At 39.5% G+C, this 25,329-nt stretch overlaps 1 protein-coding gene across 1 annotated transcript in view; it reads left to right on the plus strand.

Moving 5' to 3' along the window:
* The first annotated feature begins 347 nt into the window (after nt 1–347).
* INTU (inturned planar cell polarity protein) overlaps nt 348–25,329 on the plus strand; it is a 43,399-nt gene continuing 18,417 nt past the window's right edge. The window contains 6 exon segments of the mRNA XM_029964533.1: nt 348–384; nt 1,231–1,954; nt 7,245–7,321; nt 7,324–7,366; nt 10,691–11,277; nt 20,941–21,026. Coding sequence (XP_029820393.1) covers nt 348–384; nt 1,231–1,954; nt 7,245–7,321; nt 7,324–7,366; nt 10,691–11,277; nt 20,941–21,026 — 1,554 coding nt within the window.

Below are 25,329 nucleotides of genomic sequence, written 5' to 3' on the forward strand. Positions count from 1 at the left end.
ACACAACCACCATGAAACTTCTATCAGCTTTCTGAAATCAAGATGTGAGCATTGCAAGAAGTTCTTGGCTCAGTGACCACTGTGGAAGCATTACTTTGATACTGTACATACCAGTCACTGCTACTTAAACCCCAAATCCTTCAGCTTCCCTAGCACCCTGGTGCCAAAGATCATGACAAAGGTTTTACGGTCATAAGCCATAGTACTGCTGCTGTTGCTCACTTGAGTGGATGATGATGGTTTCCACATCTTTGACAGGAGTAGAATTCAGAGGAGATTGTTCTTCTCCTAAAATTTCTTGCTGGTATCAAAGAAAGAATGAAAACAAAATTTTAAGAAAGGCAAAAATGGTGAGACATCTAAATATTCGAGTCATACTACTTGGTGAGAATCCCAGCCACAGATTCATAGCAATTCTGCATTCACCCTCTCCAAACTGAGCTGTTGCCACTGTCTGCTCAAGGCAAAGTTTTCAAAAAAGCTAGAGCTTTTGCTCCATGTAGTGGCCAACATCCCATGGAACTGGGTGTTAAAATATTCATTGGCTTCCAATTTGTTATCTATTCTGTATCACACTAATGGTCCTCTTTTAATGGTCTTTCTGAGAAATTACTTCATTGCTGTGTTGCTATAATTGCCTCAGACACAGTGACTGAGGGAAACTAAACCTGATAAAGATTTTAATAACAGATTGCAAGATTTTATTAGCTATTGATCTTATGTCACCTATAGGAGAAAACCTGGAGCAGATGACCGCATCTTGAAAAATTCTAATCATTAGAGAAAAATGATGTCTTTGTAAAAGGGAGCAGAGGAAATAAATTATGGCAGTTCATGGGTAAGAAATAAAAATGGAGAAGATATGGGTCACACCACTTTTATACATTGACATGCTTGTTCATTCAACACCCTGTGTCAGAATTTTGCAGATGGGAACCCAGTAAGGAGTCCTGTAACTCAGAGATCATCTGAAACTACTTGTAATTACTATTTTGTCAAAGAGGGATGGACTGGATTAAACATTTGGGATTGACGATTATTTGTATTATTATTTAAGAAATCAACTGGACAATTCCATTAGTTTGATCAACAGGAAAATTCGTGGGGGAAAACTATTTTCTCCTATAGCGGGAGCTGTGGATGAAGCTCTGGGGGGAAAAAAACCCACGGCTGCAGTTAGGAATTATTTTACTTCATTTATATGAAACTTGGGTCTTCACGGTTTGCAAGTTCCTGAAAGAAGCAACACCGTGCAACAGCGCAATCCCTGCGGGACCAGTCCCACGCTCCCTCGGCTGCGCGGGACGCGCTCCCCCAGGCTTCCATCCCTGCGGCAGCAGTTCCGCGCTTCCCTCGCGCCCCGCGGCGCGGCGCCAACGGGCTCCGGGAGCGGGCGGGCAGGCGGCGCGGCGGGCGGGCTGAGGCTTCCCCACCTGCCCCGACCGCCTGCCTCCCGGTTGCCGCGGGCGGCGATTGGTGAGGCCCTCGCCCCCCACCCGCGATGTTCGGTGCGGCAGGACAGCAGTCCCGCTCACCCAGAACCTCGAGGACCTGACTCGGTGCAGAGCGTCCTGCTGCCACAGCGTCAGTGCGGGACGGGAGCGGCTCTCGAGGGGAGCGCCTGCCCTTCGCTTCCGAGCTCTGGAGGCTCCCGCGCGCCCTGCGCGCTCCGCACCGCTAACCCTGGAGACTCCCTCTGCCCCTTCGCCAGAGCAGACTGGCCGCGAGTATCAGAGGAGCACCCGGCTCCCCGGCAAGCTCCCCTTTTGTTGTGGTGGCAGAAAGGGCGAGGGGCCGTGTCCTGCCGCCCCGGGCGCCGGTGGGCGCAGGCAGGGGGCTACGGGAGCCGGGGCTGCCGCGGCGGACCGGGAAGGGAAGGGACTGCTGCCCGCGAAGCGCCGAGGCGCCCTCGGGTTTCCCTCTCTCCTTCCTGGAGAAAGAGGAGCATCTGCAGGTGAGGGGAGCTACGGGAGCAACGCCTGGGTCTCCTACATGTGTAAGGAAGGGTCTGATATGGATTGATGTTCTTGCATCAGTGCCGTAAGCATTTTGAACCTTCTTTAGGGGGAGGGAAAAACGTATCCTAAGGTCCAAGGGGGGTGGAAAAAAAATCATTTAGTGGATGTGCAGGAGGAGCGCTGTGTGAGAAGCAGCTGCTTTTCCCCCTGCCTTCACAATTCCTAACATGCGATTTTCCACAGTATCCCCCCACAAAGACATCCCGACAATAAGATCTGGCCCAATGGGCCCAAGCCAGACTTTGAAAAGCCACCCTTAAAGCCATTTTTCGTGCACTAGCTGAGAGCCGCTTACCATGGCTAGGCTTCGCGAACGAAGATTTGGGAAGGCTCTATCCACATTTGCTACAGGCACGCTGGTGGCTTATGAGGCCAATACGTGACAGACATATCCGAGAGAGCCGCTTACACTTTACAAAGAAAACAGCATCCCATTCAACAGTATCCAAGAGAAGCTCATCTCCAGTCGTTGATTAAAGTGTCTGTCTCCTATGTCACAGCTACACTGATTTCTTTCTTATTGTAAAAGCACACGGGTACTCCCAGTGCCAGCTCCAAACAGCTCTTGCTATGGAAACTAACAACTGATTATTAACTCCAGCTCAAGGCGTAACTTAAAATCCATTCCTATGAACACTGGGGATGCAAACACAGAGTACAGCAAGGAGGGCATGCCAGAATCAGCCTGCTCCTGCATGGCAGTCTGAAGCTGCTTTATGAGCAATAAATGTATCCATCTGCTAACAGGGACCCTCTGGTTGCATGGATTTGTGCATGGATTTGTCAGTGACTTAACAGAAAATGTTCCATTTCAAAGCTGGATTAAAAACATGCTGCCCCATGGTATTGCTTATATTAATATACTCTAAGTGTAATAAGGGTATTCATGCTTGAAACATTTGCATGTTGACTGACTGCAAATAATGGTTTTCTTTCATGCTTGACATGCCTGCTACGCATAGCAGGCGATCCTAAAAAAACCCTGTAGATTTAAAGTGAAGTAAAAACAGTAGAAAAAAAAATCATACTTGAAGTTAGAGCTGCTTTTCATGCTAGAGGGAACTCTTAACTCTATAGGACTGCTTTCCAAAAGAATGAGATGGGTTGAACTAGTCTTCCCAGATTCTTCATGGCTGCTGTCTTGTTGGTTTTGTGTTCTTGTAAAATACTTTCTGTGATCCAGCAGAGTTGATACAGAAAGCTTAAGAAGTCAGAAAGAACAGTCTATTTTAATTATTGAACACTGGAGTGTTTTCTCACAAAATTTCTGTTCCTTTGGTCCCAAAGGTAGCCTTCATTCTCCATTTAGTCTGTTTATATGTAAATATCCCAATAAAAATGACAGTCTAGTGTTACTGTTCAATTCATGCTACTTTGCTGTGGATGGTCTTGATGCAATCATAAAGTTGTGAACAGAAGATGCTGTAATCACAATCTTATTCACGTAGTTTTATGGAAACCTCGTAATAAAAAATCTTATTTAATAAGAAGTGCTTGTGAAATGTGCCTTTTGTCCTTTAAGAAAGACTTTGGCAGGGCAGGAGAAAGCTGTGCTGTTGTCATTAACTTTTAAAAAGAGGAAATTATTTCTGTTATATTTTTGCTGATGCTGTGCACTGGAGGAATAAAAAAATAAATAGGGATCAATAGATGAAAAGTATATAATGTCACTCTTTAGCATTCCAATTTTTTTTGTTAGTTTTTCTTTCAGTAAAGCAGGTGTTAGCATCAAGAAACAGAACTGATAAACAAAGATGAAACTATTTTCCTCTTAGTTTTCTCTGTTAGTAATGTATCAAGTTACATATGTAATATATTATTTGTGTCCAGTTCTTGATAGAGCCTTTCTGGAAATAGTAATGGATTTGAAAACAAGCAGAAAGGAAAAAATGAAACAATAACAAGTCACTTAGGTCTTCTTAGTTCTTTATCACTAATGAAGAGCTGTAATTTGAAGTATGGAAGGAGAAAGCAAAGGGACACTTAAAATGCTGTTGATACCCTTATAGTAAGAAAGACAGATTCTACTATAGTCCAGGTGTATCCAGTGAGATTTGTCTTGCAGGATTACTATGGCCTGTTTCTAGCACCTGAACTGTACAAAAGAGCCAGGGAGCTGGCAGATCCAATCTTTGGAGAATTCTTCAGTTTGGACCACTGTTCAGATATTACAGGAACAGCACTGCAGTCATTGCTCTTCCTCACCCACACTGGCAGTCACTAGGGGGAATGACCCTGAAGAAGAAGGGGAGATAGCTGAAAAATCAGGGATCTGATATAATTCCTGGATAGCACATTGGCACCTCACAGGCTTAAAGCAGGTGCTCCTAAGTATCAGGTAGCATTCACTCATAGCACAGGGTACCAAGGGCATAATGCTGTCCCAGTTTTCAGCCGTGTGTTGAAAAAAGCCCAAGTACATCCATGATTCAGGCCCAACACACCTGCAGAATGTGAATCAGTGAAATATTTTGGAATACCATCAGTGAATTATGGGTCCTGGGAACATTGCTAAGATTAGGCCTGACTATACCAAACACAATAAGTTAGTCATAAACGCTAATCCTAAATTTCCCTGTGCTCTTCCATCTAGGCACTAGGAAAGACTCTAACTCCAGCCTCATTTCTTTATCATCAGGTTGAAAAAATCAGCTGTCAGTATATAACAATGAAAAATACTAGTAGTGGAAATTGGGCAGTGGTTGGAGTATCCATGCAACTGCACCAAAAAAATAAAGTTGCACTCTAGTTATTTTAGTACTTTATTAGACAGAACCAGTATATCTCTTTAGTTTGTCCTATACTCTGTCTTCTTTTAACTTCAGTCTCTTTCTGAATATTTTTCTGTTATTTTCTGTTATTTTTAAAACACAGCAACTTTTGAAGCAGGTTAAGCTGAAAACAGTAACAAGAAACTCTTGTTCCGGAATAAATTTATACACATGGATTTAGTTCTTTGCAGGAACAGCTAATCAGAACAACCTTAAGGCGAAAGGGAGTGCTTTTTAATTATCCACTTTTAAGTGTTCATTAACCAGTTGTCCAGTGAGAGTGAGCAGTACTATTAATGCCAATGATACCCTGTGGCAAGTTTTTACCATCTGCTTGTTAATAACAGCAACTTAGCATAGAAGGCTTATGGGTTCCCTAGCAAGAAGCATCAGTCCAGCTACTTGGACTAAGTGTAAAGTATCTGCCAAAAGACAAATTATTTCAAGTCTTTTCCTAATACTTATGCCCAAGAAATGAGAGGCTTTCCTCTCAGGAGGGATTGTATGGGAAAATCTGTGTCTTCACTAAAATAAAATCCTGCTGTGTGAGATATGTCTTGCAGTCTTTAATTGTTCCCAGAGCAGCAAAAATTCCACATTTGTTTCAGAAAAATACTTAGGTGACTCCCAACTACCCCTCTCAGTGGACCAAATCTTCCATCACCCTTCCATTCATAATGAGCTTATTCCTATAAAACAGCAAGTGGTGTAAGACCACTGCCTCCTTGAGAGAGCCCGTATTTCTCACTTAGAGAGCAAACAACTGGAAACAATTAACCAGCTCTTGAACTCAGTGAAATTTAACTAACACAGGACCATCTGGCATTGACTATCACTTCTCTACAGAAACACTTCAGTGTGCTGCTCAGCATATTTAAAGTGCTTGCAAATGTAAGCAGAATTAGGGAGGGTGGGACAGTGTATCTCACCTACTTCTCCTAAAATTCTAACTCCTGCAGTATTGATCTTAGGAAATCTTAACTCATTAGGCTCTTTGGGAAATGCTGATTATGCAGATTATTTTGTTTTCACAAAGTAAATTGTCTGGGAAGTGGGGTACTTGAAAAATATTTTTTCCGCCTGTTCTTCTGGAAGTTATAGACAGAATGAAAGTTGGTGCATAACTTGGAGTCTGGCAATTGCAAACAACCAAAGATCTGATTTTTAATTTTTATTTTTTTTTTTTACCATGCATGGGTTATATATTTTGTGTGGCGTGGTTGTTGCCTGCTCAGATAGGGGAAAAAAGCCCCTTAAAGTAACTACACTGTCCTGTCCTAAACCAAATAAAACCATAGCAGAACAAACTTTTTACTTTAGATAGGGAATGTTTCTGTCTTCCCCCTTTGGATAGATTTGTAGTCTTAAAAACTATAAAACAGTGATTTATCTGCAAAATCAGGTCTTGTACAGGGACTTCAGAATGGCCACAGTATTCAATATAGGTATCTTTAACAACTGCAGTTGAAGCCTAATCACATGGATACGAATCCAAAACATTTCTTTCGGTCAATTCACTTGGAATCACACTTATTAACAAATGCTTCCCTAAAGCAGTTTCAAGCACAGGGATTTCATACTAGAATTCTGTGATTCCTACATCGTACTCCAGCATTATAAAACCCTGCTGGCGAAGCTGTGCAAATATCCCACTGAGCAGACCTTAAATCCAACATATTAAAAATGTTCCAACAATTATTCTCCATCCTTTCCCTATTCACCATGCGTGTCCTGATGGGTTTACTGACATAGCTACACAGCAAGTTGCCTATGGGGTTGCCATGGGTCTTGTTTTTCATGGATGGGAATAATTTATGTCCTGAAAACAGAGTAGAGGTTTTTTGTCTCTCTCCTTTGACTGCATGATTTTCACGTGTAGATTGCATGGGCTGGTGTAAGGGTCTGTCACATCCTTGTTTCTCCTGAACCCCACTGTTCTCCTGACTAACCTAAAAACAAGTTACCTCAGTTTCTCACAACTTCATAAACAAATATAAGTATAAAATAAAGCAGAGAGGTATCCCACTGCTATGTATTTGACTTGACCGTCACTTCTGACCTCACGTTTCCCCCTCCAGATTATTGTTTGATTACAAGCAATGCTCTGGCCCAGGACTCCGAGTTTCACTGCCAATCTCTTTTATGGGACAGATGTGGGACCTTGACATCGGGCAACTAAATAAATAGTCTGGTGATTTGCGTTCCATATCGACCTACTGAAAGACTTTCAAGGGATCGCTAAGGCAGTTTTTTTGTTTCGAGGAGGCGAACGGGGCAGGTCGGGCATTACTTTCAGGGGACGCACTGAAGGCGCAATTTCCCCCGGTCGAGGCGGGGGCGGTGCTGCCCCTCCCGGCCCGGGCCCCTCGCGCTTCCCGCCGTCTCCATGGCGCGCGGGGGACGCGGCCAATGGGAGGCGCGGGGCGGGCCACGTGGCCGCCGGCGTGGGGGTGTAATGGCGCCGGGGGCCCGGCGGGAGTGGAGCCGCCCAGGCGTGGAGCCCGCCGAGGGGAAGCGCTGAGCTGCGGGCCGGCGCGAGAGTGACTCCTGCGGCTCCTCGCTGTCTGCGAGCTCCGAGTAAGGGGCCGGGAAGGCGAGCCGCGGGCCCTGGGTCGGGGGCGTTCGTGGGGTTGCGCCGCCCCGGCGCAGCGGTCGGATTCCACAGCGCCCCGGCGCTGTGGGTGTAGCGGTGATGGTTCTAGTAGCAGAGAACGCTCTGTGCTTTCTGAGACGTCTGTCTGCCGAGCCCTGACGGTAACGGGGCTAGCAGCAGCGTTAGTTCAGCTGCGGGCAGTCCTTGGGATGGGTCCTGAATCCCAGCTGGACACGGCCTGCGAACCAGAGGGGAAGGAGGGACATCGCACGTGTGTTATAAGTGCCAAGCTCAGACAGAGCTGAGAAATGAATGGTTACATGTGCCAGCGGGAAAATAGCGTGTTTGTGTTTTTAGTAGTTCTATTTTAACAGTTCTATTTTCTGTCACTAAGTCAGAATCCTTCTGGGCAGCTATAGCCAGTTAGAGGATGGCAGCTTTGCCTATACCAAATCGATGCCTCAGCATGAAGTTATACTTTGTTGTGGCACAGCCAAAGGTTTGAAAAACTAAAGATGACGAACTTCACTTCTGCAGAGTCTCATACGGGTGGAATTTAACTCGAGTGCAGTTACCTAAAAGTAGTTAATCCTTGATTTGTTGTTTAATTGCTTTAAAACAGGCTCAAAGGCTCACAGAATCACAGAGTGGTTTGGATTAGAAAGGACCTTAAAGATCATCCAATTCCAACCCCCTGCCTTTGGCAGAGACAAGATCATAATGGTTTTATTGTTTCAGTTTCCTTGGGTGAGAAGAGCCTTCTCTTGCTTCAGAAACAGAACTTGGATCCTTTGTTTCTGGTATATCTTTCTTCCATACATGGACAATTTCAATTGGCACAGTTTTTCGGGCAATGGAGGAAATAAATACCTGTGTGTGATCAGTGAAACTGCTCTTAGAGGAATGTGGGTCTTTCAGAGTTTTAGATCCCTTAACTGAAGCTTCCAGACCTAGATGGAAGCACTTGTTTTGACACAAGGGAAGAGAGATGGAAATGAGATTTTTTTTTCCTTGCTTAGTTTAAATCAATTGTGACACTACAACATTAGGGGGAAAAATGTGTCATCCTACGTGTAGATTTCTTGCTTCAGACTTTGCTTTTCCAGATGTCTGTACAGATCTGTATTTCAAAAGTGATAGTTCCTTTACATTATAATGTAAATACTACAAATGGCCACCCCTTTTTTTTTTTCTTAGTCCATAATGTACATTATGGTAAGAATACACAACAAAGCTGGAGAATGTGAGTGTATGAACTGACATCCAAGTTGAAATTTTGACATTATCCCAAAGATGAAAGAACTTTTACTAAGACCACAGACCTTTTTTATAGAGGGAGTAAAATGGCTATCATACATCACAGGAGTTTCTGCTAATCCACATGTTATTTCTCTGTAAATTTCTAGTGTTTCCTTCGTTGATTTTGGGTTTTCCTAATTTTGCTTACATATACCAGAATGCAGAACTACTTAAAAAACAAAACAAGGAAAAACTCTGGCATGTTATTTCTTGCCTACCACCTTTTGAAAGATGTCGGATCAGATATTGTCTGGCCTTAGCAGCCTTGAGTAAGATACACAAGATCTTGAGTAAGACTTAGTAGTAAGTTGCAAACTGACTTACTGATGACCATTGGAATTAGCCAAATCCTCACAAGTCATGGCTCTTCTTTTAAAACTATCAACTTGGGCACAAAAAATTAATAAATGTAGAGGAAATACATGATGTTTCTTCCTGTGCAACATCCATATAGTTCTCACAGTAATTGGGGCTCCAGGAAGAGAGTAATGCCAATGTTTTCTATGTTCTTAGTCCAACCAGATCTTTTCTTTGAGCCCTTAAAGGTGCTATGGTGCAATGTCTTTGCATAGTGTTCTCTGTTCAGCTATAATTTGAAGCTGTTTCATTTAACTGTTCTCAAATTAATGCACTATTTGAATTATTTAATTCTAGTTCTAAACACAACTCACACTCATTATTCTGTAAAATTAGTTCTAGTATAAAATGTATGTTAACTTTAAACGATGAATGAGATGAATTCTGATGTAAATCATCGACATAGTTTTTCCTTATATGATTTTTATGAAGCACGGAGACCTGTTTGTTATCTAGTTGGGATGAATGAACTGTCTTTGTCTGTTTCTGGAAGTCTTCCGTACAGAACATTTTAGATAATTAAAATGCTAAATACTCCTACTTATTGATCCTCATCCTGTTGTAACATTTGGTGGTTCGCCTTGGGGTTCATTTGGCCTGTTGCCTCTCAGCAACCCTTTTTCTGGTTGGTTTGGTTTTTTTTCTCAGCCGAAAGAGCATGATTTTCTTCAGTTTATTTCCCTTTAAAACATGTTTATACACTATTTACTATTTGTCTCTGTGCTGCGGATATGTTCCAATTATTCCATCTTTCTTAAAATGTACTATCTGAAACTGGACATGGTTGACATATTATTGTTACCAAATTAGGACATAAAATTTTTTGTGCTGTGCAGATGATACTTTTGGTAATACATTGTGGAGCCGCTTTGCCTTTGCTTTGCAGCAGCATGTTGCTTGTGACTTAAAGTGATCCACTCCAGCTGTCAGAACTGTTTCTATAGCAGTGCTGCATCTTTTTAGTGTGTATTTTTGCATGTGAGCGTGAATGTGCTATTTGGAACTTGACTTTTAAAAAGTGTTACCTAGATTTCATGTTGTGTTGTTTTGGGATTTTTTTTGTTAAATTTAAGTGACTTTAAAATGTTAATCTTGTCTTGCCAAAAAGCTGACAGTACAATCTGTCTTCCCATAGCATCCTTAATTAGAAGGGACCTACAAGAATCATCAAGTTCAACTTCAGACTCTGCACAGGACAACCCCCAAAATCACACCGTGATTACATTATAAAGGCAAAAATAATATGAGAGAACAAATAGGATGGCATTTTTTCTCCAAGAGAAAGCCCCATCATGCCCATTAATGTAATTACTAATTAAAACAAGTTTGTGGTTGTATTTTGTTGTTTGTTTTCAGAAAAGGGAATATTGCTTTTTGCAATGGCTGTTTTTCTGTAAGGCACTTGAAGAAACTATTTTAAGTTCTGGGAGGGGTGTCTTTCCTTGCCATTTCCATCATTTGTCTAAGACAAGCACTAATCCTTATGGCAAACTTAAGCAGTTGAACTGTCAGTGTTCAGGAGGCAACTATTTTTTTTCCTTTTTTTATCCCTTGCACACTCTGTCCCCTTCCTACTTAAAACAATCAGATGTCACTTGCATAGCAGTCTTCCTTATCAGAACTGTCACTGATCATTCTTCTTTCTTTCCCAGTGATCTTGAGCCTGAATGGTTGGATGGTGTGCAGAAAAACGGGGAATTATTTTATTTAGAATTGAGTGAAAGTGAAGAAGAAACTTTGTTCCAGAACAGCTGTCCAGAAATGCCAGCAGTGAATCATGTCAGGTTTCGTGAAAATGAAGCTGAAATTATTCAAGAGGAATCACGAAAGGAAAGAAAGTATGAACTGAAGAAATGGACCAAAATATTAAAAAAGAAAAATCTTTTACCAAAGCATTCTGGTAAGAAAGGCAGTGGAAGCTGTAATGTGCACTCCACTGGTCCTACTTCCATATTGAAACACCCATCCACACAGAAAATGGGTGTCACTGTTCCACAAAAGTACAAAGATGTGTATGTTTATGTAAATCCCAGAAAACTGTACAGTGCTGGAGAAGAGGAGCAGCAGAGGCTGCTGGAGGCCTTAGTGGGAATTGTCCATCAGTCCTCATGGAGCAGCAGAAGAGTGGAGAAACAAGGCAGGAAGGATAAAGTCATCAGAGGAGTTGGTGAAGAGAAGCTTGTGGTACATGGCTTGGTGCCAGGTAGTTCTGCAGTGAAAACAGGTCAAATCTTGATCGGTAAGTAATCAGAGGAATAGTCAACTTCTGCAATCTTCCGTTGAAATGAAGACTTACGGGTTTTTTTGCTTTTTGAAGCAGCTGATTTGAATATTCCTGAGACATAAGCAGTTACATCAGGTCTTGAGGGATAATTTCAAATCAATGTCATGGCATCTGATGCTTTGTTACCTAGTAAATTTTACTGTATTAGTGGTTTTAAGAACATGTGGCATAACATAAAAGGTGTTACTACAATAAGGAGACAACTATCCCTTAGTGTACAGGGATTGAGCAGCTTGAACATGGAGCAAGAAATACTCCACCACCAGCGCCCCCCCTTTAATTTAATGCAGGATTTAATCCCTAGATAAGTGGGCCTGGGGAAAGCCTATAGTCTGCCAAATACTGTATTTAGTTTTCAGTCTTTTCAACATCATCCCTCTTGGATGAAAAGCTTTACCGTATATCCTTTAAATGGATTTTGTATCATAAAAATTAGGAAAAAATACCAAGTAAGATATATGTTACAAATTTTCTGCACAGCCTTGTTTGGTTATTTTTCTGTTTAGCGAGTCTAACAGCTGCTTCCTCAGCAGTTGTGATCAGGAGACTCCAAATCTATAGTGGTGCTGCAGTTTAGGAAGGCAGTGAGCCAGCTTACTCACTCTTCTTTGCGTTGGTTTGGCTCATCAGACGCTTCCTTGAGCTGATACAACTAAATAACCTGGCAGGAAACTAACCCCAAAGAAAAACTGGCTGTGTTGTTTTTTGTGGGTGTAGTACATTAAACCTGGGTCACAGAAGGTCTGACAAGCACCTAGATGTGAATTATTGAGAGGAATGAACTGCTGGGAGTGAAAATGAGGGAGCAGAAATACTTCCACTTTAATTGAGGCCATTAAAAGGACTTGGCACTCACAGGACACCAACCTTGGAGACAGTAAATGTGAGACAACCAGACCACCTCTGCAAAGGGTGGAAGGTTGTTTAATTCCCCTTGAAGTTGGTCCCTCATGGAGCAGGAGAGCAAAGATGTGATGTTGGTTAGAAGATCATGAAATCTTAATACTATAGTAGCACAAATCCCACAAAGTCAGCATGAGTTCTTTTGAAATTCCAGTGTTGTGTGCGTAAAAAGGCAAATCGTGCTTTGACTAGCTGATTCTTCCAGCACGTGTTTTTGGTAGGGATCCTAAAGAATACTCCAGAGGGAAAACTGGATAACTTTCACATTTTGCCAGCAAGAACTGATTAGTCAAGAAGTGGGGAATGTGGATTGAGGGGGAGGAGTGAATGAGTTTGATCTGTTTAATGGTATTTAATCTAATTAGTGCAAGACTGTGTATTTATAACCTCTAAGTTAATTTTGGGACACAAATTTGTATCTAGCCTGTTCATAAGAGCAAGTGTGAAGTCAAAACAGTGTAGGCACTCCAGATCCTGGAGATCAAGTGAACCTAAACAGAGATAGTATTTCATCTAACGCACTTACTGATTCACAGAGCTAGTGAGGACAAAATCTGTGGGGTTTTTGTTTTGTTTCAAATAGAAGAAAATTTACCTTAATCTAAAGAGTCTTGCAGTTTAGTGTGTCCTAGGCTATCCCCAACCCTTGCCTTGGTTTTGCACATTGAAAACAAAATAGTTTTAAGCGTACTGGAGTTATTCAGCTCTTAACTAGGAAAATGAGCTGTATTCAGTGCCAACAGTATAAAATATATAATTTTCATATAAAAATACTTTCAAACTATGTCTCTATAGTGAAGTTGAGTACTCTGGGATTTTTATGTGGTGTCTAGAAATAGAGATGCTTTGCATGAATTAGATGCTCAGATTTCAGTGCTGTCTGCCTAAAGAATATACAGTAAAATTTTTGTTCTTGTCAAAAACTATCTGGTTTACTGCATCTGTATTGCACATCAGAGGATGGGATAGCTGTGGTATACACCCAAAGCCTGGTTTTGAAGCAACTGTAGTTCAGTAGATCCTCACAAGAGCTAAGGTTGGACAGAAAGTTCAAAAACATACAGTAGAACTTTGCCTTCCTGTTGTTGTTGATAAAAGTAGGTTTTAGGAATCCTGTTCTGAATTGCGGAAACAGTCAATAAAGAATATTTTTGTGGTCAGGCTAAAATTGAAGAATTAGCACAAAAGTGATCAGCTTCTTGAGCTATCACAAATGAGGAATATCTGATCAGTACAGCATGGTACCTGCTGGCTGGTGTGGTTATAACTCTGTTCATTTTCATTTGCATGTGTAGGCATAGACATTAACCTGTTCTTGTTTTGCTTTTTAGTATTTTAATGGCCTCCAGTGGTGCAGACCAGTTTTTGTAGTCTTCCGTGAGGCAAATACAAACCATATTTTCCTTTTAAAATACATGCTTTAAATGACATCCAGTGATCTTCCTTGTGACCAGTTTGCAGCGCTCATTTTGACTCACAAAGTGGTTATTGCTTTAACATTTTTAGTAGAAATAGCCACCTTTTCCATCCTTAATAATCACTTTCCTCAGATGACTTCTTTTATTTATTTTGAAATGTGTATCCCTTATAGCTTTGAACACTTAAAACATCTGTTTATTATTTGTGCACTGCACTTTAATTTTTGTTTTCAAGATTGCATATGGAAGTCATAAGTCTTTTTGCTGTACTTTATTAACCAAGTAGAATGCAGACACTGACCATATGAAAGTAAATACAATGGTTTTTCAAGCTTAAAAAACCCTGCTGCTTCGTAACTCTAAAAAGATGGCACTCCATCCATGTGTTTTTTATCAGTTCATTTATCTTTTTTTATTAATATTTAGCAGTTCAGTATCCATCTTAAATTTTCAAAACGGAAAAGCCCTCACTGATTTTTAAACTCTTGCTGTCAATTTCATTTTGGTTAAGATGAAATATAGTTGCTTTTATCTCATGTTTTTAAAGTGTCTTTTGTATTTTTGGCAAAACATTTTCTTTGCTTAATTTTCAACAATATACAAAGCTTGGTCTTCTATGGAGAACTTTCTAATTTTGTCTTTGAGTGTATTTTCAAAAAGGAAAATGTCCCCAAAATACTCAATTTTAGATCCAGACAAATAAGGGGTATGATAGGAAATGCTGTTATGATTTGCTTCCTGTCCCCCTTCGAGTTGAAATCTGTCCTACTCACAGCAGGGAAAACTTCTTGTAAATGCTGATGAGCATCATCTTTACTATAGTACAAATGAAAAAGTAATTTCAATCACACTGAAAGTACAGCAAAGCTCTTGTCACTAGCAGAGCATACTATTGTTACCCTCTTTGAAACTATCTTACTACTCTCATCACCAAATATCTCAGCAGGAATCTTGTCACCTTATCAGTACGTGCAATTGTCAGAAAAAGTGAAAACTCCTCAGGGACAGCAATTAGTTGTGGATGATAGTAAAAATGGACTCTAATAATCCAGTTTTGAACAGGCATGCAAAAGCTACAGGCTGCTGTTTCTTGTGAGAAGTCTATATCCTTAGAGTCCTGTTAGGAAAATACGTCCTTGAAAGGACCAAAATATGGTGAGAGTTCAAGATTTTTATGTGGAGTTACATGGTGTATTTCTGGAGAAGACTCTCCAAAGCAGAGACTTCGGGCATGCAAGATGGAAACACAGAGCTTGCATAAGCTTAGCTGTGTTCTCACTGTGGTGTTTGGGATATGATTTATATTCTTTTAATCTTCTCTTGAAGCATAGCAGCATTGGTTTGGGCAGAAGCAGCCTGCTAACATATAAAACAAGTAATTGATCTGGCTTTCTTCAGAAGGAATGCGTTCCATAGTTTGCCTTTTTTGGAAAGGAGTATGTGAACTTTTGTGCATACTTTCACCAGGTCATTACCAAGAACAGGGGAAACCAAATACTAGGACTCCATGACAAAAGTGTCCTCTGTCCTCTCCCATGTGAACAACTTGATTCAGAACAAATGTTCATTTTCCATCACAGTATGGAAGGATCACCAATCATTGTCCCTTAGCTTAATGCATTAAGGGACATACATACATAAGGAACATGCATACAGATCTGCTTTTAGAAATGGTACTTGCAGGTTTATCACCAGGGAATAGATAGTTAACAGAAGTAACAGTCCTGTGCCTTGCCTCATGTGGTAAAGAGATAGGCAGTTCTGAAATAAACATTCTAGGGATGTCAACAGTGCCAAAGACTTTTCTAAACTTAGTCTTTAAAGAGGCAGGAATAATTTCGTCAGCTGTGTTTAAACTGGGTGTTTGAGATCAATACACACTGTTCGGAGCTGCTGCTGACTGGATGGGAGAAGTCTCTTCTCATGAGAAGATGGCAAGACAGAACAAATAAAACAGGAAAGAATTCCTGCCTCACCTCTTTCTTTTCTATCAATCAAGTAAAATTCAGTTGTGCTTAACATTGTGTGGAGAACATTTATGGGTATCTTACAGCTTCTATGTGGACTGAGAACCATAGAATGGTTTGGGTTGAAGAGATCTTACAGATGATCTAGCAACACACCAAGTCTCTCAGAGCTCTACCCAACCTGGCCTTGAACACTTCCAGGGGTGAGACATCCATAACTTCTCTGGACAACCTGTTTCAGTGCCTCATCACCCTCACAGGGAAGAATTTCTTCCTAATACCTAATATAAATCTACTCTCTTTCAGAAGGACATATATTTTTTCTAACAATAAGTTTGTTAACTCATGGTCTGATATCTTGGAGCTGCCTGAAGATAATTCATTTCCTCTATTGTAGTTGCTCAATGTGTCTCTAAAAATGGAACTAAGATTTTTTTTTCCTAATGTTTCTGTCTACATCTGTAATTCACCAATATTTAGTCTGGGATAATTGACTCTGCAGACTATCGAGTTAGATGAACTTAAACAATTGCAATCGCTATTTAGACTTTTATTTCATTTAACCTAAATTGGTTGAGCATTAAGTGAAATCAGATTAAACTTTATACATTTGTGCAATTTTTTTTTACATACTTAATGTCTAAAGACCTAAGTTAGTCTCACTGTCTGAAAGTTTTTCACACTGCTAAAGGAGAGAAGATAATTCTCAAATAAAATGTAGATGGGAAGCTCTAACAAAGTTAACTTGCGTGTATAAACTCTTTCACTGCAATTATCACACTGGGTAGGTCTTGGTCATGTCCTACTTTAAAGATATTCGGTATTCATAATTTTACATACTTCTTACTTTTCCTAGTGATGTAGTTTATTCTGTTACTTCATAATCTCTATTCTTTGAATACTGTTGTGTTTGGCAAAAAGAAGGAAAAAATGCAAATGCTCTCCCCCACCACCTCTCAGCCCCAATTCTAGAAAGTCCATACTGATGCATATAGATTTTCTCAGCTATATATCACTAAGTTGCTCTTCCTTGATAGTGACATAGTATTTTCAGGCAGAAAGAAGGCAGCCTTACAGGACTGTTTTGTCTGTGTCTTCTGGAAAGCTGTTCCATTTATGGTATGTGATTACATTTTTTACTAATTGAATGGAATAAATATTTATTGCTGCAATGAAAGTTTTACATACGTGCCTTAGGGATACACTAAATAATACACTTTGAGTCATCATCATCATCATCATGGCTGGGCTTTGCAAACGAAGATTTGGGAAAGGCTCGATCCACATTTGTTACAAGCACGCTGGTGGCTAATAAGGCCAATGCGAGATAGACATGTCCGATTGCAAAAGGCACAACAGAAAGACTCCTCAGGTGGTATATTCTGCAGGACACGATTCTTTCTGCGTTGTCTTTTCTCCTCAAGAGTGATCCTGCGGGCGTTCTCAAAGGCATCAGCAGCGTTATAGATGGTGTGTCTCCAGGCCTCCCGATTGGAGGCCAGAGTAGACCAGTTATGGTGATCAATATGGCCAAGGCTGAGATGTTGTTTCAGGGAGTCTTTGTATCATTTCTTCGGGGCTCCTCTCTTGCGGCAGCCAGTGGCAAGACACTTTGAGTATGTAACATGTAAATAGTGATGGCTCTTCTTTCAAAAGTGCTAAGGTGCATATGGCTTCACAAAGTGTGTGCAGCTCCTTTGAATGGCTTTGTGAATCAGATGACTGTTCTCTTTACAACAGAATTCCTAAGGTCTCTAGAAATTACTAAACAAACAGAACACAAAAGAACTTTTGTTTAAACAGTGCTTCAGTTAAGTAGAAGAGCAGTTTATGCTTTCTTTTGTAGTTGTGAGTGATGATATTTAATATAATGTTCTTAATAAAGAACATAATAATTCTGTTTATAATTCTTGTTATATTAGAGTAGCCTGAATGTTCTGCCTTTCATTACTAATTTTCAAGTCTCTGACCTCTGGCATGGACTTAGTGAATTGCTTTTAAATGCTTTTTAAGTCTCAACTTCTCTATCTTCGAATTACTGTTGTGTTGAAGATTCGATAGGCTAGAACTTCACTGTACTGTGCATCAAGAAACACATAGGTTAGTGAGAGAGCTACTATTACTGAAAGAGAAAAACCAATTTAACTTATTCCAAGGGGAGATAACTTATTTATGTATATAATACAACTTAACCTTTTCTTGGTTTTGCTGTCAGAAAGAGTAGGAATGAATTTTTCTTTAATGTAAATAAGAGTGAGTGGTTGGTTGTTGTCTGGTGTATTAAAGAGGAATATTGCTTGCATTTTTGGGGAATTCAGTATTTCTTTAGTGCTGGTTAGTTAAGAAGAATGTTCTTTCATTAACTGTGTGTTGCACTGATTTGGAGCAATCAACCTTGTACTTGGGAAGAATTCCCGTTGCATTTGATGGTACTTAACAAGAAAGTAGAACATAGAAATAATGATAAAGTGTCAGTATTCTTCTAAACTTTCACATTCTGTGGCCTTTAGCAGATTCTCAGGAAATGGAGAGACCTTAGAGCCACAGGTTGTGCTTTTCCTTAGTATGCATGTTGTTACCATCACTGTGTCAGTTTGAGCTGAGCAAGTCTTCTCCCTTGAAAATTGAAAAACATACTGAACCTTACTGTGGTTCAGTACTTTTATTTCTGCAGTTACTCACATTTTCGTTGCCAAGTGAAGGCTTAAAATATAATTATACTAACATGCACATTTGCTACAAATCCATATCCTTTTTCTAATGTCTTTACACTGCCTGAGTGATGAACACTATATTAATAATCTTGGAAAGGATGTGGAGGTAGTTTAAGGGAGTCTTTGTGCAGCTGAAGCAAAATGAGGCTTGATTTTCAATTTGCTCTTCCAGAGGAGCTCTTGGTATTTTTAGTTCACACATAAGAATGACCTTAAAATCAAGTGACTTTCAGTGTTAAGAAGCTAATTTCTTTATTTCCCTTTCTACAGACAGAAGGTACCACCTAAAAACTAAGCAGGTTTTTCACCCAATAGGAGAGAAAGCAGAGACAACTGAAAGTGACACCAAAGAAAATCAAGTAGAAAATAAAGACCTATTTTGTTACTCTGAAGTTGAATATTGGGCTCAGGAAAGGACCTAATGAAGCATCAAATCCTATATCCTAGTGCCACTGGCAGTCACCTCATATAATTCTTGTCATGAATTTATGCTGCCTCATCTAATCACGACAGATTGTAAGGAGGACTCTATGGGATCACTTACCTACCTTCTAAGGAAAGGCCTTTTCTGATGCATCCAAGTATTACGTTTGTCTTTTTTGTGTTTTATGTTACTTGGCTACCTTCCTGAGAATGAATATCCTATTTAATTCCATTATATTTCTGTTACTCCAGTAATATTTGTTGGTTTCTTCCTCTGTGATATAGTCTGTCTTTTATACTGAACAGTGCTTCCAGCTTCAGATGGAGAAACCATGAAGGACTGTCCTTTTAGTGAGAGTTTTTCTGACTTAGGTTCAACCAAAAATCTCACCTTAAGCACTGGACTGATGTTCTAAATTGCCAGCTTAAGTAATCAAATTCTTTGGGTTTAGTCTACCGCTACCACAGCTAAAATATCTTTAATATGTATCCTTTTTTAATGCTGCTTCCTTTTTTTATTTTCTTAATGAAAGTAGATGAATGGTAAAAAACCTTCTATTTTGACTTTGCAATTTCTATTTCTTTTGACAGGTCTATATAGTTTTATCTTTTGATGTTATTTTACTTTTATGTTTTCTAACTTCACAGGTTGGTTTCCTTTTCCACTGGTCTCATATTTTTCTTGCACACTGTGCTTAAATATGCATCTTTCTGAGGGGGATGAGGCAGAGGTTATCAACTAATTATCACTGGGTTACTTCTTGAGAATATTTTCCTTCAGAGAGAAATCCCAGTTTGGTGTTTGTACTTTAAACTTGAATGTTGATTTTAAGTCTGTAAGCTCTAATTTGGTTCTGTTTGTTTTTGTGATTGGTGCCCTTAATTTTTCAAAGCTTTTCCATTTGCAGTTAATGACTTTTTCTTTGGGATCCTGAGTTTTTTCCCATTCCCAGTGACGGTAAGAGTGTCAGATGTAGAAAACGCAAGATGCCGTTAGGCAGGAAGAATGGGCAGATAAAAGTATGGAGAGAGCAGAATAAGAAACCACAGCAGTGGACAAGGAATGGAAAAGAAGGGAAAGGACTAAATTGTGGTGTGGCTTGAGAGACGAAGGAGAAATGAGGAAGAATGAATGGTTTTCTGCCAGTTCAGTGAACTAAGCTAAGAGTTACTAATGTGCACAATAACTGCCAGGACTTCTTCAAAGAGGGGAGCTCAGGGTGGTGAGATTCTTCCAGAGTTAGGCTCAACCAACACTTGAAATCTTTGGTGTAAGTGATGGCCTAGAACTTGTAAATTGCTACAGGAAGAGTGAGTTTTGGAGTGCTTCTGGAAACAGTGTTTTTATCAGTGGCAGTAGCACTGGAGAAGGCTTGGCAAGTGAACAGAGGTGGTTTCAGAGCAGGGCAAGGGAAATAACCTGATTGATGAAATTGTTGTGTTTTCTGGTAAAGGAACAGGAGTGTAATATAAGCCTGGGTGGAAGGAAGAAACTTGGACAGTTGCTATATAGGGGGACCACCAAGATGATCAGGGGGATGGAGCACCTCTCCTATGAGGAAAGGCTGAGAGAATTGAGTTTGTTCAGCCTGGAAAAGAGAAGGCCTTGGAGTGACCTAATTGTGACCTTCCAGTCACAGAAGGGAGCCTACAAGAAAGATGGAAAGAGAGTATTTACAAGGACTTGTAGTGAAGGCACAAGGGGAAATGGATTCAAACTGAAAGAGGGTGGATTTAGATTAGGTATTAGAAAGAAATTCTTCATTATGAGGGTGGTGACGCACTGGAACAGGTTGCCCAGAGAAGCTGTGGTTGCCCCATCCCTGAAAGTGTTCAACGACAGCTTGGACAGACTTTGAGCAACCTGGTCTAGTGGAATGTGTCTCTGCCCATGGCAGGCAGGGTTGGAACTGGATGGTCTTTAAGGTCCCTTCCAGCCCAAACCATTCCGTGCTTCAGTGATTTTTGTAAAATGATACAAGCATGGCAGTAAGGCCTTAAGAGCATTGAGGTGCAAGACTAATATTTCTAAACACAGTAAATGTTGCATGTAGAAATCATCTTCTTAAATGTAACAAATATACATTTATGACTGTTTGAATGTCATACTAATTTTTAAAACAAGACGCTTTGGCTGTGTATTGTGGTGTGATACCAACTAACTTCCTCATGTTTTGTCTGTTTCACCTCCAGGAGATGCTTTAATTGCTGTCAATGATGTCGATGTGAATTCTGAAAATATAGAAAGGGTTTTGTCTTGCATTCCAGGTCCTATGCAGGTATAGTAGTTGAACGTTTATTCCGAATGTCCTCTGTAAATGTTAATATTGTTTCTAGCCTTTTTTTCCTGAGGAAACAGAACTTAGGGCTGGAGATGTGCAGCACTAGCATGCATGAAGCAAGATATTGATGTCTAGCTTAAATATAAATATGTCAACAAAATAGTAGTGGGTCTTTTTTGTCAATAACTGTTCTTAAAATGGTAATAATTGCTCTGGAAATACTTAACTAAAATAATTATATATTCATTAATATAAACAAGATTTACAAACCACGAGAGAATAAAAGCAAGCCTGAATTAATAAGTTAGTACCATTAAAATATTTAAGAGCACTTAAATGGAGAAATTGATACTACTTTAATATTTAAATAGAAAGAAATCTCGAGATTTTAAGAGTTTTTAGATTAAATACTTTAGGATCTTTCAAAACTTAACCGTGATGAAAATTGATAGAAACCAGTAATAAAAGTTGATAGAAAAAAAAAATCCAAAAAACCTGACCTGATGAATAATGTTTCTTCCCTCCAAACCTGCTGCATATATCTTTTCTTCTAGCTGAATAATAATTTTGGAACTATAACGAAGAATTAAATAACTAATAAATAATTACATACCTACTTCAGAGCTAAATCAGGAGAGTTGCTACTTATACAGGATGTTAATAGCATAAAATTTAGTATTTTGCATTATTTTGTGCAAATCCACTTCCTGGTGGACAGGAAGACAAAATAAAAGTTGCAACTTACAGATATGAGAAGGAGCAGTTTAAAAATTGTAGTGTCTCTTGGTAGTTTTTCTTGAGGTAGAATAGACGAGGTGATGATGATAGTAGAAATGTTTTACAGTCCAGAGATAAAAAGTGGAAATTTTAGATTTTCTTAAACATGCCTCTGTTTGCAACTTATGTAGTGCAAGTGCCTGTGGAACTATATGTGTAACTGCAGTGAGATTGAGTACTGGGTTGTCAGTTCAGGAAGCTTTCCAAGATATTTGACAGTATGAAGCTACCAGAGTTGTGGTCAAGTATTGGCAGAGCTCCATGCGAGAAAAACCTTGTCTTGTCTGTCTTTGACCAAATATGGAGTTACTGTAACTGCTATTAAATACAGAATGATTAAAAAAGCAGAGATTATATAGTTTATGTAATAGTATCCTTGCTAGATTAGAGTATATGTATTACTTATTGGTAAAATACAGTGCAGCCCTTTATAGAGTAGTTACTTTTAATGCAATGTTAATGTTTAAATTGTCAGTAAATCTGTCAAGTAGACAGCAATTATTTGAAATGTGTAACAGTTTGGCATGTTGGCTTTCCAAACCCTTTTATTAAAGTGCAATTATTCCTTTTTTGCTGTGCAGTTTGAGTCAAGCCAGTAGAATGACTGCTGGAATAGACCAGAGGAGATTTAAATACAGGAGTTTTTTTGCAGAGTAGAACACTGTGTTCATGCTGCTAAAGAAACAGAGGGTTGTTGTATCTGAGATTTTGTAATACATGCAGAATTGTTAATGTATTCTCATTCATCTTGCATTGCAAAATATCAAATAAGAAGCAGTTTCAAGACTTGTTACTTAAATACAAGTTATTTCCATAAGAGAAGTCCCTGCTCTTCTGAATTCAATGTTAAAAATCGCTGGAATTAATTTAAAAACTTAACTCCCTATATTCTCAGTTTCAGCATGTGACATAACATAATTCATTATTATATTTCCAGAATTTTGTTTTCTTTGCCTCAGTTTAGGCAACTAGATCTAGGCACGTAAGGGCTAGTTTAGTAAATTTATTGAGCAATAGAAGTCCAAATGCTACATCAGTCCTTCTTTTTCTCCCTTTCTGTAATCAAAATAGCTGCTGCTTCCTTGCACCAGAAGACAGAATAGGAAGGGCAAGATATGCTAAAAGAATATACTCTTCCTTACTGTGATAATCAGAAGTTGCAGAACCATTTTACCCAAAACTTTCTAAAAATATTCAGCCTGAGGCAGACAGTCAGAATCAAAAATTCCAGCCTGAAATTTTGAGTTACAGTTGTGCAAATGGTAAGCACATGGAAAATAGAGCCTTAAAACAGGAAATGGCAGGCAGTTTTTAAAATGCAGACCATGCCACCAGCTCTGTCTGTAATAAAATCCATATTCTCAGCCATACGCTTTCCTGCAGATGAACACAAATCATGCCTTTCTGCGGCAGACGAATGGTATAACAGCTACATTTTCTCTTTCTATACTGACAAATGTATAAGAGTATTAAGAAACAAATAACAGAGTGACCTTCCAATCATTATTTTCCAGCTTCCAGCAGTTAATAGTTAGGGTCACTTACAGGTTTGCACATTCTTTTTTGTTAGTCTAGTTCTTAAAATTCCTTTGACCTCCACAGCATCCTGTAGCAGTGATTTTATGTACCTGATTTATGTTATGTTCTTCAAATTGCCATCTAATTAAGTGCATTTTATACCCCAATGTTTCTGTGTTATTAGAAAAAGTTAACTGTTCACGTCTTACTCTTCATATCATTGTGTGGCTTAGGAGAACTCTGTCACGTTCCACTTTGGTCACATATTTTCTAAGCAGAAAATTCCCATCCATGTCCCTCACAGTTTTCTGTTCCTGCCACCTTCATCAGTTCCTTTTTGCCATTTGATTAAATTCTTTTTGAGAACTGTTCTAAGCATTGAGAATGTGGGCATGACATATAGAGTAGAATACTAATGTTTTCTGTGCTTTTCCCATTCTTTCTGTCATTTCCTTTTCTGTTTTTCTGCTGTGCATTGATCTGATTGTCTTTAGGAGAAATGGAATCAAAGCTATGGAAGGTTTCATAGTCAGTACTTATAAAAGGGAACTTCAGTAGTCATACTTAATCAGGTCCGGTGCACTGCTCAAAATGAAGATTCATTTCTCCTCCACAAAAAAAAAATAGGTTTTAGGGTACGTAGAAATACAGTCTCTTGTTCCTTTTCTATTACAGTGATGTGGGAGGCAGCATGGATGCCTCCAGGAGGAGGGACAGTTCTGTTTGGCCCAGTTTGTTTTGAGCTCTTCCCTGGAGGACCATACGGTGATGCCTTTACGACAAGACAGACTGAGTTTATTTTTTTAAAAAACTGAGAGACTAAAAGATTGCAGCAAGAATTACATCTGTGCATCATTAATGTAGAGACTGTAGCCTAAGTGTCATGTATAAGTGTCCACAGACAAGATGTAATAGAAGTTAAGAGAAATAACTATTGAGCCTTAAGGAAATCTGCAAAAAGTTAAACGGGATATGAGGAAAATGCTCTGAAATATATGCAGATGGCATGAGAAAGAAAGAGAACTGAATCACAAAATGCTGGAGAAGAAAACATACACCTCTGCAACTGTGAACTATCAAGTTACTGGGTCTTAAAAAGCAGCTGCTTCTTAGTTGAATATTTCTGCTCCTCAAGCCCTGTTATGTGCAGTGTAAGGAATCAAAATTGATGATGAGAGGGTGAGGGATGAGTGACTGTAAGAAAAGACAGGGGTAGCACAGGGCAGGAGAGCAGGATGGAGGGCAGTGCTGTTCCAGGGAACAGGAAGAGAAAAGAGAAAAAAGCTGATAGCAGCCAAAATAGGAGAGAAGTGGAGTGGAATGGGAAGGTGGCAGCCAATGACATAAATGTTGTAGCTGTAAGAGTTGATGATAGCACTTCTCTCCAAGCCAGTTTGATGGGCCCTGGGTGTTTTAAAGCAGCCTTATTTCTTGCTGGCACTCCTCTCTTGAAATATGTGCATACACATACAAAATTATGAAAATGAGAATGATCTCCCTTTAAATGTATAAATTACCTCTGCCTGGGCTTCTCAGTTTTATTGCAACTGGGACAATATAAACTTTTTTGTTGCATCAATCCTTAGGCTAAGCTGTCACGGACTTAACAGAGAAGCAGGATTTGGTGTGATGCGTTATGTTCAGAAATTCCCAGTCAATAGGCATGTTACGGTTATTTTAAGGTAGACAAACCATCTTGAGTAAAACATATGAAAGGGGAACTGAGAGCATGCCTGCTTAGTCCAAATATGTCTTCAGTCACTTTAAACACTGATAAAAACTTGAGGTATCATCCGAGAAAATAAATCAAGTTTTTCTCCTTGGAAATGACAATTTCATGCTCAGTCAAGAGCTAAATGTTTCTCACATCTCCTTCTTTCATACTTAGGATATCAGCATTCATTCACAAAAAAATTTAAAAATTGCTCTTTCATCACTGCCGGAACAACTAGCAAACATAATTTTTGTAAGGCAGTGATAATAAAAGGTATGAAAAATATAAAGC

Source organism: Manacus vitellinus, unplaced genomic scaffold, assembly GCF_001715985.3.
Source record: "Manacus vitellinus isolate BGI_N305 unplaced genomic scaffold, ASM171598v3 scaffold_73_pilon, whole genome shotgun sequence".
Classification (NCBI taxonomy): Eukaryota; Metazoa; Chordata; class Aves; order Passeriformes; family Pipridae; genus Manacus; species Manacus vitellinus.